This window comes from Puma concolor, chromosome C2 (genome assembly GCF_028749965.1).
Source record: "Puma concolor isolate L17-30 chromosome C2, mPumCon1.1.hap2, whole genome shotgun sequence".
Lineage (NCBI taxonomy): Eukaryota > Metazoa > Chordata > Mammalia > Carnivora > Felidae > Puma > Puma concolor.
This window is the reverse complement of record NC_141675.1, coordinates 60,875,178-60,890,280: the sequence shown is the minus strand read 5'-3', so window position 1 is coordinate 60,890,280 and position 15,103 is coordinate 60,875,178. Positions and strand designations below refer to the sequence as shown.

General features: G+C 36.7%; 1 protein-coding gene across 2 annotated transcripts in view; it reads left to right on the top strand.

Annotated features, from left to right (window-relative positions):
- Nucleotides 1-15,103, top strand: part of ZBBX (zinc finger B-box domain containing) — a 118,964-nt gene that overhangs the window by 90,934 nt on the left and 12,927 nt on the right. The window contains exons 16-19 of one of the 2 annotated variants that reach the window (XM_086674665.1): nt 166-470; nt 3,808-3,961; nt 4,746-4,862; nt 12,105-12,359. In XM_086674665.1, the coding sequence (XP_086530791.1) occupies nt 166-470; nt 3,808-3,961; nt 4,746-4,862; nt 12,105-12,359 (831 nt within the window). Of the gene's footprint in view, nt 1-162; nt 471-3,807; nt 3,962-4,745; nt 4,863-12,104; nt 12,360-15,103 lie in introns of both variants that reach the window. The other variant, XM_025913367.2, reaches the window with a different exon arrangement.

The window sequence follows — 15,103 nt, the reverse complement described above, 5'->3', positions numbered from 1 at the left end:
CATTCATGAACATAAGCAGAGTAAAAGTATTTTAACACTGATATGTCAGTAAAGAGATGTTGACAAAATAGTGCTTATTGATAAGAGTTTACACCATAGAAGTTTTCATTTATTGACAGTTTAATCAATTTATTTAACTTCATAAATAATTGTTTTCAACAGCAGTAACTTCAGATACAAAATTTGACACCATTGTGGATCCTGATGTTTATTCTCCTGCCACTGAAAAGTTAGGGGAAAGCAGCTTTTTTGAAAGAAATTTCAAGGAGAAAACTATAGATATGGAAAGTAATCAAAAGTCTGATGATTCCTGCATATCACTTGACAGCAAGGATTCTTTGCCAAGTATAGGTTTAGAAAAACCTTCCACTAAGGAGCAATTATCTCAGGACATCAAAGAATCCTTGGAATTTAGCAATCTGCATGAGAGGCCAAACCCTGAAGATTCTAAAACTACAGAGTCACCACTGGTAAGTCTCTATTATGTTTATTATATTAAAAATGCTGTGAGAAATGTCATAAGACAATACATTCTTAAACATTACTACCTATTGAAGTTACAATGTGCTACCTTATATTATCATGAGATAGTTGAAGAATGACTCCTATGGGAAAGAATGCTAATTACTTACAGGACAAATTCTAATATGGTAAATGCCATGATAACAAACGGGTTTTCTATGACAAATAACACTCTAAGGCCCACCTCATGCACCATAGTAAGAGAGCTGTTACTTTTCTAAATGAAATTTATTATTATGAATAATTTAGTACAAGAAATCCTTTCTAGCTTTTTACTGTATAGTCCCGGGTTTAAATGAATTAAATGCAGATATGTAGATAGAACCAGTTTTTGTAGCTTAATGTAAGTATAAGGTTTTAAAGGCAATTCCTTCAAAAACATGGCTAATAAAGATATATGGGTTTAGTTTGTATTTCATCTTAGAGGAAAAGTAAAGTAGCTCATTGTTGCATTATTGCCAAGTTTTGAAACTGTATTTGAATTTCTGTTCTATATATTAAAAATCTTAGGTAATCATGATTACCTAATACATTTTTTGGAAATTAGGCAAGTCAGATATTTGAACAACCCTTCAAAGTCATTTGAAATGAATCTCTGCGGTGCCTAAACTGAAGCGGGGGGACCAACAACATAGAAGAAGGAATGTTGAGCTGCTGCCACTTCTGCTGGGGGGATTGGATTTTTGTGCCCACTTTGTGATGGGCCTTCTTCCCTGCTGAAGTGCAAAACTGGGCTGAGATCTTTGCAAAAACTTGTAATCCCTAGAAGTCTCCTCAGTCACTGAAGGACTACCCTGGGAGATGTACTCACAGATGCAACAAGATGAAGGGCAACTGATTTCTGCAGCGGATCTGGGCCAGGTCCAGAAATACCTTCCCTGAAAAACGGAAATCTTGGGCTTTCTTTGAGTGTAGGTTTATAGTTTAAGTATACATTTCTTACTTAGAAGCCCCAAGTCAACAAATTAACATTAATTTTAATCCGTGTCTATTGATGCCCTCATATGTCTGCCAAAAGAAATCCATTCCCTTCTAGAAGACATTCCCACAATTTAGCCAATAATAGATTCTCAAAAGTAAAGCCTCATCACAGATGAGCATTTCTTCCACCTCCCACAATGAGGAAAAACAATCATAGAGTGAATTTCTGCAACAGAACTCTAATTTTCTGATGTCCACCGCATGTGCAGTGTCCTATGCTATGGGAGAGGAATCCTGAGCATATGGACCCCAGTTCTTGTATACTGGGTGCAAGCCTGCCTGATCTTTGCCCCAGGGAGAGACCTTGTCTTCCGTAACCTAATAAAAGGCATTTGGTCCAAACTCACAGATACGTAATCTGTGGTAATTTGTGTAATGGAAAGCAATCTAGCAGTTAAAATGAATTAAATAGAACTGTTTTTATTTACATGGATACATCTCAAAAATATGAGATTAAAATTTAAATATAAAAGGACACCTAGAGTTAAGTCAATATTTTTTGAAACATTGAAGATAAATGTAATTTTTTATGGATACATTCAGACATAATAATAGTCAAAAACATGCATTGGAATAGAGTATGTCCACTTCAATGCAATAATACAATTAACTCTAAAGACTGATTTTTTTGGTATGGATAGCTAAAGCAAAATTTTAAATTACTGATATTAAACGGTGTGATCAAGTCATGTTCAATTACATATCTAGATATTTAAAGTATTTCATAATTAAAATTGAAATGTTAAAAAGCTACTCCTCATATTTTTATCCCTTATACTACATTGGTAAAAAAAAAAAAAAAACTGGTAAATGATCATGTCATAGAGAATGGTGCCTTATACACAGTGGTAGAATCAACTTTATTTTCATCCCTGATGACTAGACACGAACTGTTTTAATTTTTCTTCCTGCTCTAGTAGAAACCATTCCTTAAGCTACTTAAAGAGACTACTTTAAAATTTTTTTGCTGGAGTCGAAAACTTAAGAGTGAGCAAGAGTTTTTAGCAGTAGAATTTCTTGACTTCCACTTGGGTGCAAGATAGTTGAATCTGCACTTCAGTTTTCAGATATTGAGTCCTTCATAAAGGTGGAATCTATGGAATGAAGTACCAAGTTGTAGGGCAGCAGCAGTGGGGTAGGATAGGGTGCCAGGAAGAACAAGGTCTAGTTGGGAGCTCTTGGTTCTGGCTTGGAAACCACCAGTAGTTAACTTTCTGAGTTTGGGAAACAAGCAAGCAACCCCCCTTTCTTTGTTCTTATCTGGTAACTGGTGCTTCAAAAAAAAGGTTCCAGAGTGGCAATTGTCTAATCCAATTAAGAGCTGCACTAAAGCTGAAGGGTGCTGTAAACTGGTAATCAGTGTCTGGGAGGGCCAGGGAAGATGTCATGAGCAGAGCCAACTTGGACTTGTCTTTGAAGGAGATGCTTCATCGGTCACTATCTTTGTTTTGTAATATTTTGTCATTTATACGACTTATAAATTTGGATAACGTTATAATACATTTTGTGTTGTTTACTCCCTTCAAACAGGCTGTGCTTGGGCATTAATTAGATCCTTTAGGGAGCTGTTAAATACTGAGAGCACTCTGATTATATTTTAAGCCCATCTAGAGTCTCACTTCTGAATCTCTAATCTGTTTCTTAACTAGACTCATGTATGTTTTAGTCCCATTAATATTCTTTCCTAGAATGAAAGCATGTCGTAAAATGAATTCATAGGGTGGGGGAATAATCCCAGGCTTCAAATCAGCCAGAACCTAATTCTGCTAATTTCTAGCTGTATAAACTTCTCAAGTTACTTTGCTCGCTCTTACCTCAGTTTCCTACATGCATATCTGCTTCACAATAAGTATTTTGTTAACTTAGATTTTGTCTATGACCAGATTTATTTCCTCAGTATTCTGCTTTCATCTTTGAAATTAGTTTCTGTACAGGCAAAGATACTAATGCAAAAGCACAGCATATAGGGGGCATTCTGTTTTCCAGAATAACTTATACATGAGGACACTAAGGGAATAAAATATAAGAAAGGAGAAAAAAGACCCTTTATTTTGTTTTGTGAACTTCTGTCTTCCTTGGATCAATGGAACTTTCAGATAATTACTATGTCGTGGTTTAGATGTTTTTCACAACTTTTACTATATATAAATGTTGTGTTATTGTCTATGTCTTCACTACTAGACCCTAAATTTGATGGGGATGGAATCTGTGCCAAGAATGAAGTAGGTGCTCAATGAATGAATGTGCTGCTTTGTGTTGATGAGATAAAGCAAACTTAATTTTGTTGAATATTTTGTTTCCTAGTTGTTACGAGAAATAGCCCTCAGAAGTAAGCCTATAACTGAACAATATCAAGGACTTGAAAGATTCTTTGTTTTTGATAAAAATGAGAGACTCAACTTACTTCCTTCTCATAGCTTAGAATGCAGCTATTCCAGTACTAGGATTACAACTGCAGGTAAATTCATACACGAAATCAGATGGCCTGTGGACCAACCTAACGGTTTTATGACACTTTTTTTAAAACAGTTCATCCTCATTTTGGGAAATACTGGGTAATTCTGTTCAGTGAATAAAGTCATTTTCTTCTCCAGTTGAAATTATTAACCCTGTGTGAGTTGCTGCATATTTGTGTTTGAGGCCATTATCAGAATGTGAGAGGACATAACTATAATGAGGTTGAGGAAAGATTATTTTTAGAATTTAGAATGTAGCCCTTACTAAATAGTGAAAGAGAAATTCTTTGAATCACTTCATTAACTGTTAAGTATTGTATGATGATTCCTAAATACCGTCTTAAAAGCAAATCTCCAAATCTCAGATTCTGTGAGATTTCTGAGACATATCTGTAGTTTCCTTCTGAAAGTTACAATATTCTTAGGTTTCCTAAGAATTCAAATGTATTTATTCATGTAGAAACTGTTATACTTTAAGTTATCTTGTTACATACTGGAAAAAATATTTGTTTCTATTCAAACGTGCTTGTGTGTGTGTGTGTGCGCGCGCGCTGTGTGTGTGTCTAATATGTTTGCAATTTAGAGTTTGCTTCTTTTTGTTAAGCTATGCAAATCTAATGTTGTTTATTGTATCATTACGAGATTCTGTCTCTTATATGCCTCACTGTTATGAATGGTCCTTGCTTAGCTAAATATTATCCAGGAAGACAATAAATAAAATAAAGCAATAACATGAATTTTCCTCCTTTTCAATATTGAAATTAGTTTACCATTTTCCCATATCAGGAGACCGAGAGTGGATGCCAGGCCACAGCATAAGTGCCTCGGCTGATCACGCAGTTGTCTTGGGTGTTGTGCAGACTGCCCAGAACCTGTCCACAAGCAGAACACAGCGAAAGAGGGGTAAGGACAGCCTGAAGGCCACAGCGCCATATTGATGACTCACTGTTTTTGTTTTTGTTTTTTTTTTTAGTTTGTCTCAGCACTTTACTAGGTACCTGAAAATTCATCTTTGCAGTCTCATAATGTAAACTTATTCATTTTAAGTGGCTGTCTTACATTTTGTCTCCAAAACCAAAAAACCAAGAGTGGTCCTGATTCTTCTCAAAGACATGAGTTAACTTTAGTTATTTTTGTAACAATGTACTAGTGAATAATATTTTTTTTAAGTGTAGCTCAGGGTGTGTTGTGTATTTTGAGCAATCCTTGTAAAATACCTACTTGGTTTTGTTACACTCTCAGGAAACTGTATTTATACTAGATTTTGCATATCATTCACTTGGTTCATATTATTCTTGTTATTTTTAAACATGTATTTCTTTTTGAGACAGAGAGACAGAGCACAAGCAGGGATGGTACAGAGAGCGAGGGAGACATAATTCCAAGCAGGCTTTTCACAGGTTGTGCAGAGCCTGGTGTGGGGCTCGAACGCATGAGTCATGAGATCATGACCTGAGCCAAAACCAAGAGTCGGATGCTTAACTGTCTGAGCCACACAGGCACCCCACTTAGTTCATACTATGATCGGACGCAGCCATCCATCATAGTATGATCGGATGTTCTAAACCTCCATAGTATGATCCTGTGTTCTAAACCTAGCGCTGAATGTGTTAACCCTGGAATCTTGATTTCAGTTCAACTCCATTCTCTAACCAAAATAACTGCAAGATTGTCTATAGGATAACGCTTTTGACGTGTTGAGTCTCATGGTAATATTTTCCTAGGGCGTGTATGCAGAGAATTTTGACATCATTAAAATCAGTAGTTTTATTAGCTCATTATTGGCATCCAGTAATACCTGCTTCAATAAGTTTGCTTTAGGCTGAATGTCACGTGCAGTTGCTGTCGATGACTGATGAATTAAGACACTTTCTATAGACATGTGTTGAGTATGTTGGCATGAAGCCGGGCCCTGAGGGAAAAGAGTTGCATGAGTCATGTTTCCTCATTTTTGGGGGCTCACAGGTTTGGGAAGAACAAAATGGGTTATTTACCTTCGTTTGAGGCCATCTTCGAGCCAGAAATTTAATTACACGTGATTTGTCCAAAAATGCAAAATCGATATGCCTCTCTTGCCCTAAATCCTATTACTAAAACTCCTTGGCTAGCTTAGATCCTTTTCATATGCACTTATGTTGAGACTCTGTCAGATTTAAAAGTTGTTTTTGGGTTTGTTTTTTTGTGGAAAAACCATCCATTTATGATAAATGTTTTTTCTGGCTCTGTAATTAGGTACCTATTCTCACATCAAAGCCTTGAGCAGCTTCAAAAATTCTAGGTGCTTCCTTCTGAGGCAGTCAAAGGAACTGTTTTAACAAATTCACATGCATGCTATGAGAAATTTATTACCAAGACAAATCTTTGTAAATAAGTAGCCAAATGCTTTTAAGTATCAATTTGGAGTGATCTGTTTGAAATCAATAATTTACTATCAAAAACATTTGTAGGAGTACTTACTTTAGGCCAGACACTGCCAGATACTGGTGATACAAAATATACCCTGGTCCCTGTAGTCCAAGAGCTTAGAGTCTAGTGCAGAGGTTCTCAAATGTTAGTTTGAACATGATCACCTGGGAAACCTCTTATAATATGGATTTCTTGACCTCATTCTTTTTTTTTTAAATTCTTTTAACATTTATTTTTGAGAGACAGAGCACAAGATGAGGAGGGGCAGAGAGAGAGGAAGACACAGAATCCAAAGCAGGCTCCAGGCTCTGTCAGCACAGAGCCAGATACGGAGCTTGAACCCACGAACCATGAGACAGAGCATGACTTGAGCCAAAGTCGGACGCCTAACCGACTGGGCCACCCAGGGGCCCCTCGACCTCATTCTTAAGATTCTGATTTATTAAAGCTGAGATAAGGCCTAGGAATTTGCACTTATTTTATCAACAATTCCATGTTATGCTGATGTACACAGTCCAAAAACCATACTGAGGGAAACTGCTATACAGAAACGTAAACACATAAATGACTGCATATAAAGTACACATCTTATAAAAGGACTGTGGGTAACATACTTTTGGAGACCAACCGGCGATTAATAATAGCATATGTGATCAGTTATGATAGAGGTAGTACATGTGCAGCCTTTTAGGAATAGAGATGGTAAAGTAATTGCTTTGCCATTGAAAAGGGTAGATCACCAAAGGGTTAGGGACTAGGTGACATTTCAGCTGAATTTTAAAAAATGAATAAGATTTACCAGTTAGGGGCAGAGGGAAATGACTTTCTGAACAGAAGCAGTAGGCTGAAACAAAACTAAAAATTTCTTGGCTATGCTATAAGTTACCAAAATCATATTTTCTAAACTGATGCCAACGTATAAAGGAATTCTTCTGTAAGATTTTTAAGTTTGTGAACGTAAAACTCTGATAGTTGTGAAATACAGTGGTGTTTAGCAGCAAGCCCACTGATCATCGCCCGCCCCTGCCCAGACCTCCTCCTCCCCCACCCCATCTTCTTGTCTCCGCACAACCATATAAGCATCAGGAAGTGTCCAGGTCAGGAGCCATCTTGCCTCCGTCTGCCCACCACAGCCTCTTCATCCCTAGAGCCTGCTGATTGCAGCTCTAATACTGATCCTGAATCTCACTGCTTCTACTGCTGTTGCCCAAGATGAGCCCAAGCCAGTTGTCTATCATCCCTCATTTGTCTCTCAGTTTAACTTTTTGCCTTTCCTGAAAACAAGTTTCCATAATTAATTTCCGTCAAATTCTACTGTTTATAGTCAGTGGGTGAATTGTTTATAGTCATAAAATTGTTTATAGTTTAGAGGGAGCTGATCACATTTTCTGTAAACTTAAATCATAAATTGCATCTTGTCAGTCTCCTGCTTAAAAGCATCTTATAGTTTCATAGACAGCAGGACAAAATTGTTTCTTACCAGACATCACACAGCAGCACTGAGTTGGTCCTGCCTGTCTCCCCTAACCACGTCTTCTCCCACAGTGCAGCTACGCTGGCTCTCTTTTTGTTCTCACACAGGCCACGCTCTCTCTTGCTTGTTAGCTTCGGAATTTGCTCTCCCATCTAACCTGGGATGGTCCGCAGCCTCTTTCTCCAACTTCACCCCCTTTTTCATATGACTGGTTCTTTCTCATTTTTCCATCTCAGCCCAGATGCTGCCTCCTTAGAGAGGCCTTCTGAACCCCCCTTTACCTAGTCTCTTGAGACCCCCAATCACGTTTGCCTTCTTTTGTCCTTCTCATAGAACCTATTACTAGGTGAAATCATTTTACTTGTTAATTTTCTGCTCTTCCTATGTTTGGTTGGAAAGAAAGCAAGGACCTACCCTGTCCTTTTCATTGGTGTATCCTCAGCGATAGAACACAGCCTGGCATTTTGTCAGCACTCAGGAAGTGTGTCTGCATGAGCGAAGCAGGATAGCAGGACTATGTGTTAGTCTGGAGTACAAATGGAGGGTGGGAGCAGTGTCTCCTTCAATTTTAAGTCCTCTGATCCTGACACAGTGCCTGGCAGTTTTAGGATTTGACAAAAGAGTTTGTAATTTAATTAGATTAGGTATTAATTCATAGGTTCTCAGAGTTAGAGGGGATTTAGGACATCATTCTGTCCAACTCCTAAATTTTCAGGTGAAATATGCATTTGCATATCTCAGGTCACAAGGTGATTTCTAATTGAGTGAGATTAGACAAGTGCTTCCCACTTTAGCCTTCTTTCCATTAACCCATGCTGCTAAGTAAAACGTACGTATAGGTGTGGGAACTCGTAGAAAATACATTTTTATATTTTATGTATAAATTCTTAGTAATTTACACAGTGGAACAAGAATATCAAAAGACAATGATGTTTTGCACACTTTATTCGGGAATAAAATAGTAGCTCTCTGCTCAGATGTTATTTGTAATTGAAACACTATACAGAAATCGTGTTGCCCTACTTATGTTTCATCCAGTTCTAATGTGTTAATTTAGAATAACAATGACAATTATTGGTTAAATACTTTTCAGTGAGTGATGCATGCTTTCATACCTGTGTCAGCATTCTTATGCCCTTTGACAGAGCACAAAGCATCCTTCTCTTTTATCTTTCCAATATTTGGCCTGGTCTCATTAGTGATCATACAGCATATATATTCTTTTGCTAATACCAAGGACAATTTCTCTAGTTATTTTTAGAGTATAACTGTGGTCAGTGGTGATTTCTAGTTTCCTAAGATTACACTGCCAGTAATGGCACAAGTTGCTTCAAAAAGGAATTTCTGATGTGTGTAATCTACAAACTAGACTTTAAAAAAAATCATGGAATGATCCTTTCAATCATGGCATTTTTCATTGGTGCCAGTCTTTTTTCTTTTTAAGTTTATTTATTTTGAGAGAGAGAGCAAGTGAGGGAGGGGCAAAGAGAGAGGGAGAGGGAGAATCCCTCTGACAGTGCAGAGCCTGACGCAGGGGTTGAACTCACAAAGTGTGAAATCATTACCTGAGTTGAAACCAAGAGTTGGACGCCTAAGTGACTGAACCTCCTGGTCACCCCATCGTTAGTGCCAGTCTTAACGGTGTTTCAAATCTTAACCCTGGCAATAACATTAATAAGCTTGTATGTTAATAAGCTTGTGGAAAGAATGATGTACTCACCTAAATAAACAACAACAAAAAAGGAATAAAATTAAGGATCAGATTGAAGCTTCCTCTGTCACTGTGTTTCAGGTACTTTAAATTACACTTTAAACGTATTTCCCATAGGAAAAAATTGTCTGTTTGCTGCGTGCTAAGCATAAATCTGACCCACTCCCAGTGTACTTTTTTTTTTTCTCAGTTGGCATCAATTAACTTCTAATACTGTGGCAACCAGATGTTGTTACAAGAGTTTGGCAAATGTTTGTGTTCTTCTGAATTTTCTGAAGGGCATCTACGTTATGTTAAATTTTTTCAACTCACATTTACCTGTGTTGGCAGAAGTCCAGTTCTTCCTCATAACATCTTCCATTTATTTTATTTAATTTTTAATGTTTATTTATTTTTGAGACACACACACACACACACACACACACACACACACACACAGTGCAAGTGAGGGAGGGGCAGAGAGAGGGAGACGAGACACAGAATCTGAAGCAGGCTCCAGGCTCTGAGTTGTCAGCATAGAGCCTCACACAGAGCTCCAACTCACAAACCCGTGAGATCATGACCTGAGCTGAAGGTGGATGCTTAAACAACTGAGCTACCCAGGCAACCCTATTTGTTTTATTTTAATCAGAATTCTTCATTCCTCTGAATTTTACTTGACTGGGACACAGCACAACATAGATAGGAAGGTGGAGTTTCTCCATAGATGTAGAAGTTTCAGTGCGTGCAGTTGAATTACTTTATGCTCATTGGCCTGTGCTTCCACAATTGCCGTTCTTACTACTGCTTTCTTATATGGGAATGGCAAGTTTGCTTTTTTTTTTTTTTTTGTATTATGTATTGTTATGTATTTGTGTACTTTATGTATTATGTACTTTTATGGATTATAGGTAATAGAGGAAATTATTTCCAAATTCTAGTCATTAAAGTAATCCACAGGGATATTTCCATTTATTTGTCTTAAAACATAAACACACTTTTGTCAATACATTTTCTTCAGAATTGTCTCTGTGTGCATAGACACAAAAAGGTCAGAATCTTATTTTAATTTATGCATAATTTCATTCCAACAAAAAATGTTTTCAAAATTGATTTCTGAAATGTTCATTAAAATTGGTGCCCTTTGGGACTTACCTTAGTCAGTTTTAATTGCTTATATAATTACATACTGCATTAGGATGCTTCTTAGGGTACTAGCTACATTCCAAGTAGATTTTTAAGTTTAAGAAAAAGACAAACTCAGTAGTCAGTAAATGTTTAATACATGGCAACTACCTGTAGTTACTCTTCTGAATCTTACATTTTCCTTTGACTCGAGTGGACATAATGTTATAATGGCATATGTTCAGTCAAATCATGATTTTCATGATAATGATAATAGCACTTCTTTAAAGAACCCAATTTTTACCCAAAACCAATTTGTATTAAGGGAATACAAGGTTATCTTATAAATTATTTGTATTTAACAAAATATATTTATTTAAATCTAGATAGTGATTCATTACGTATAAATATATACCTGCACTATGAGTTTCTAAATTTGTACTTTGAATATTCCCTTGGCCTTCATTAAAGAATCTTGTGAGCAGTACCAAAAGATATCTATATCTAACTACATCTATGTATCTATACATAGATATAGATATGTGCCTATATATATATATGCTATTTATATTTATATCTATTTATATCTATATTTATATATATCTGTATGTATCTATCTACATGTATAGATATCTATAGATATATGTATCTATAGATATCTCTATATCTATATTATCTATCTATAATTAATTTATATTAGTGTAAGATTTAAAGGATTTTTTTCTTACTATGGAAGAAACACACATGTTGAAGAAACCAACTAAATCAGCCTTTGAAATAGGTCAGGGCAAAGTTGTGACTGCCTTAGTGGAACAAAGTAATAACCTGAGGTAGATCTATGTTTCTGGAACTTTTCTACTAATTGCCCTATAAAGCAACAGAGAGTGAACTCATATTTAGGAAAATAAGAAATATGATCTCAATTTCTTTAAAGCCCATATTTTTCTAAAAGCGTTTTCATACTAATATTTTGTGTCCATATTTGTTTTAGTAGAAGAATGTTAAGCACCATCAAATAAAACTCACTAGGTTCACTAGGAAGTGTACCATGTGTATTCTATGTTTTTTTTTTTTTTTTTTTTCTCTTAAAAGGCAGAGTTTGGTATAATCCTGGAATTTAAGAAACAGGGCACATATTTAAAAAAAGAAAAAAAGAAATGGCACAGTTTGGATGGCTATTGGGTAAATTATAAAATTGGATGTTGAATTGTTCTGGAATTGACTTGGTTCACAGAAGTTTTGCTTCAGTTAATATTAAAATTAACTTGTCTTTTTCTGAGTGTAAGAAAAAAAAAAAAGAGCAAAATAACCCCAAGGTGTTCTTTATGATGTAGGGAAAGTAACTTGGCATTAACTGCTCTAGGTTCAAAGGGATGGTATTTTGTATCTTTAAGCATTCATTCAGAAATTTTAAAACAGTTGATTAAAAATTTTTTATTTTTCATTTTAGGGGAGATATCACAGAGACCTTCAACAGCACATATACCCCTTTCCAACTCTGTGAAAAAAAGCTCCGGTTGCCTCTTCTCCCATCCTCGATCAAGAAGTGCAGCTGTTCGATCGTTATCTAGAGCTGCTTCTGAAATTTCAGAAATTGAATACATTGATATTACTGACCACACTGAGCCTTTCTTAGATGACACTGCTGATCAGCAAACCTTAGACAATTTGGAAAAAGAGTTAAATATGCTGGGAAATCTTGCAGGTAATGTTATTTTTTCTTACTGTAGACAATGTTAACTCTGCCTTCTGCTTGATTCTTTATAACATCCTCCAAGAAAACAAGGCTTTCCCTTTTTCCCTCATATAACTGTTAACCTTTGTATTTGTTTCCTTGGATATCCCCTGACATCTCCCTGAGAATGTTCCCAAATGGGTGGATGCCCACACCAGGGATGGCCCCCTTAGCCTACATAATACACAGTTAAAATGGAATAAGGAGGGGCTCCTGGGTGGCTCAGTTGGTTACGTGTCCAACTTCGGCTCAGGTCGATTTTGTGGTTCATGAGTTCAAGCCCCGCGTTGAGCTCTGTGCTGACAGCTCAGAGCCTGGAGCCTGCTTCAAATTCTGTGTCTCCCTCTCTCTCTGCCCCTCCTCTGCTCGTGCTCTGTCTCTGTCTAAAAAAAAAATGTGGCATAAGGAACTTCATGTGGACGAAATATATTTTTTTTCTTCTTTCCACAAACCTGCTGAGTGGCTAATCTCTGTAGCTTTATTAAAGCTACTGCCCAACACCCTTGTTGGAGGATTGAGCTGTTAGATCTTTTTTTTTTTTTTTAATTTTTTTTCAACGTTTTTATTTATTTTTGGGACAGAGAGAGACAGAGCATGAACGGGGGAGGGGCAGAGAGAGAGGGAGACACAGAATCGGAAACAGGCTCCAGGCTCCGAGCCATCAGCCCAGAGGCTGACGCGGGGCTCGAACTCACGGACCGCGAGATCGTGACCTGACTGAAGCCGGACGCTTAACCGACTGCGCCACCCAGGCGCCCCAGCTGTTAGATCTTTTAAAGCAGTATTTGGCAAGCTTCAGTGCCAATGCACTGAAATGCAGATTCTGGGGTGGGGCCCAGGATTCTGCACATCTGACCAATACCCATTTGATGCCAGTGCTGCTGATTGACATACCAGTTTGAGGAGAAATTAGACTTCTGCATTCCCTTTCCTAAAATCTCAGTGATTGTAGTCTAGCAAATCATAACCATATTCGTGAACATACAAGGGTCTGGTTCTGTAACAGACCGCAGGGGAATCAGTCCCCTTTTTATCAGGAAGTTGTTCATGCAGTTGTTCCTGCCGCACATCCAAGAAGCAGGCCAGAAACTTCCACATGTGCTTGCTTTTTGGTTTTGTGTTTGTTTGTTTGTTTGGTTGGTTGGTTGGTTTTTAGTGATATCCTCCTCTGTTCACCTCAGAATAAAAACTTTTCTATTTGCATAAAAAGAACATATCTTGGCTTTGAAAAATTCAAGAAATACCAAAAAATACTAAAAGGGAAGCCAAAATCCTCACAACATCTTAATCCTTAATATGAAATCCTTAATATGAAAACAACCATCTTATTTGATGAGCAAATATTAATATTTTAAACATCTGCTTATGTCATGAGTATACATATAAAAATACATAGAAGGATGAATAGATTGAAGGAAAGACAGTAGTCATTTTATAAAAAATAAATTTAGGCTCTACGTATTTTTAAATGGTTACATATTTACTCATATTTCCTTTTATTTCCTTTTTCGTAGTGAAAATTCATAAAGATTAGATGATCAGTACCAGCATTTTTATTTTGGCTTTCCAATTTTGAGCCTTTATTTTAAATATATTTTTTAATGTTTTATTTTATTTTTCAGACAGAGAGAGAAAGAGAGAGAGTGAGCATGAGCAGGGGAGGGGCAGAGAGAGAGGGAGACACAGAATCTGAAGCAGGCTCCAGGCTCCGCTCTGTCAGCACAGAGCCCAACTGGAGGTTCAAACCCATGAACTGTGAGATCATGACCTAAGCCGAAGTTGGACACTTAACCGACTGAGCCACCCAGGCACCCCTTGAGCCTTTTATTTTGATTCAGCTCTAGAAGATTCGATTGTGACATTCTTGAGAATTTGTTTCATCTTTACGGCTGAATGGCAAATTAGCTAGATTAATCTAGTGGATCACACTTTTTTCCCTCTGCATTTAGTAGACATTTCTCCTCTGTCTTCTGTGCCTCATTTTGATGCAAGTTAGTACTTAGCACAGTTTTTCCATTTACTTTTGTTTGGTTGAATTTAATTGTAGCTCTATTACTCCAGTTCTTTCATGTTTGAGAATGAGTGCTTCCTTTATATTTAAACGGCAAATTGAGTGAAGGTAATATAGTTGGGGCATTTTTCTTGTAAACCTTGTACATCTGATTCATTGTTATCTGTGTCTGAATTGTTATGAAGTAGTTTAAGGTCACCTTAATTTTTTTCCTCACTCTCTCTCTTGCATGTGACAGGCTTCTTTCCTGAATGGATGTTTGAAGAATTTTTTTCTTAATCTTTGAAATTCAATAACGGGACCAGGAATGTGTTTCAATATCAATAATTCAGCATTTCTTAAAGCAGTGGGCTCTCTTTCTATCTGTAGAAAAATTGCTCCTTATTTTCAGAGATATTTTCTGCTGTTGTATATTTGAATTACTTTTCTGTTCCATATGGGATTATCCTGCTGACGAACCTATTTTGTCTGTGTTGGATCTTCTTTGTACAATGTATTTACTTACATTTTCGTCAACTCTTTTAACCAATTTTATTTTCCTTTGCATTTACTACTTTACCTTCAGCTTGTCTTCTACATTGGGATTTTAATTTTCAGCTACAGTTATAATCCATTCTTTATTGACTGATTTAATACATTAGCTTTCTAAAGGTATTCTTTGATTTCTTTTTGTAAATTTTTACTTTGATGTATTATAAACTTA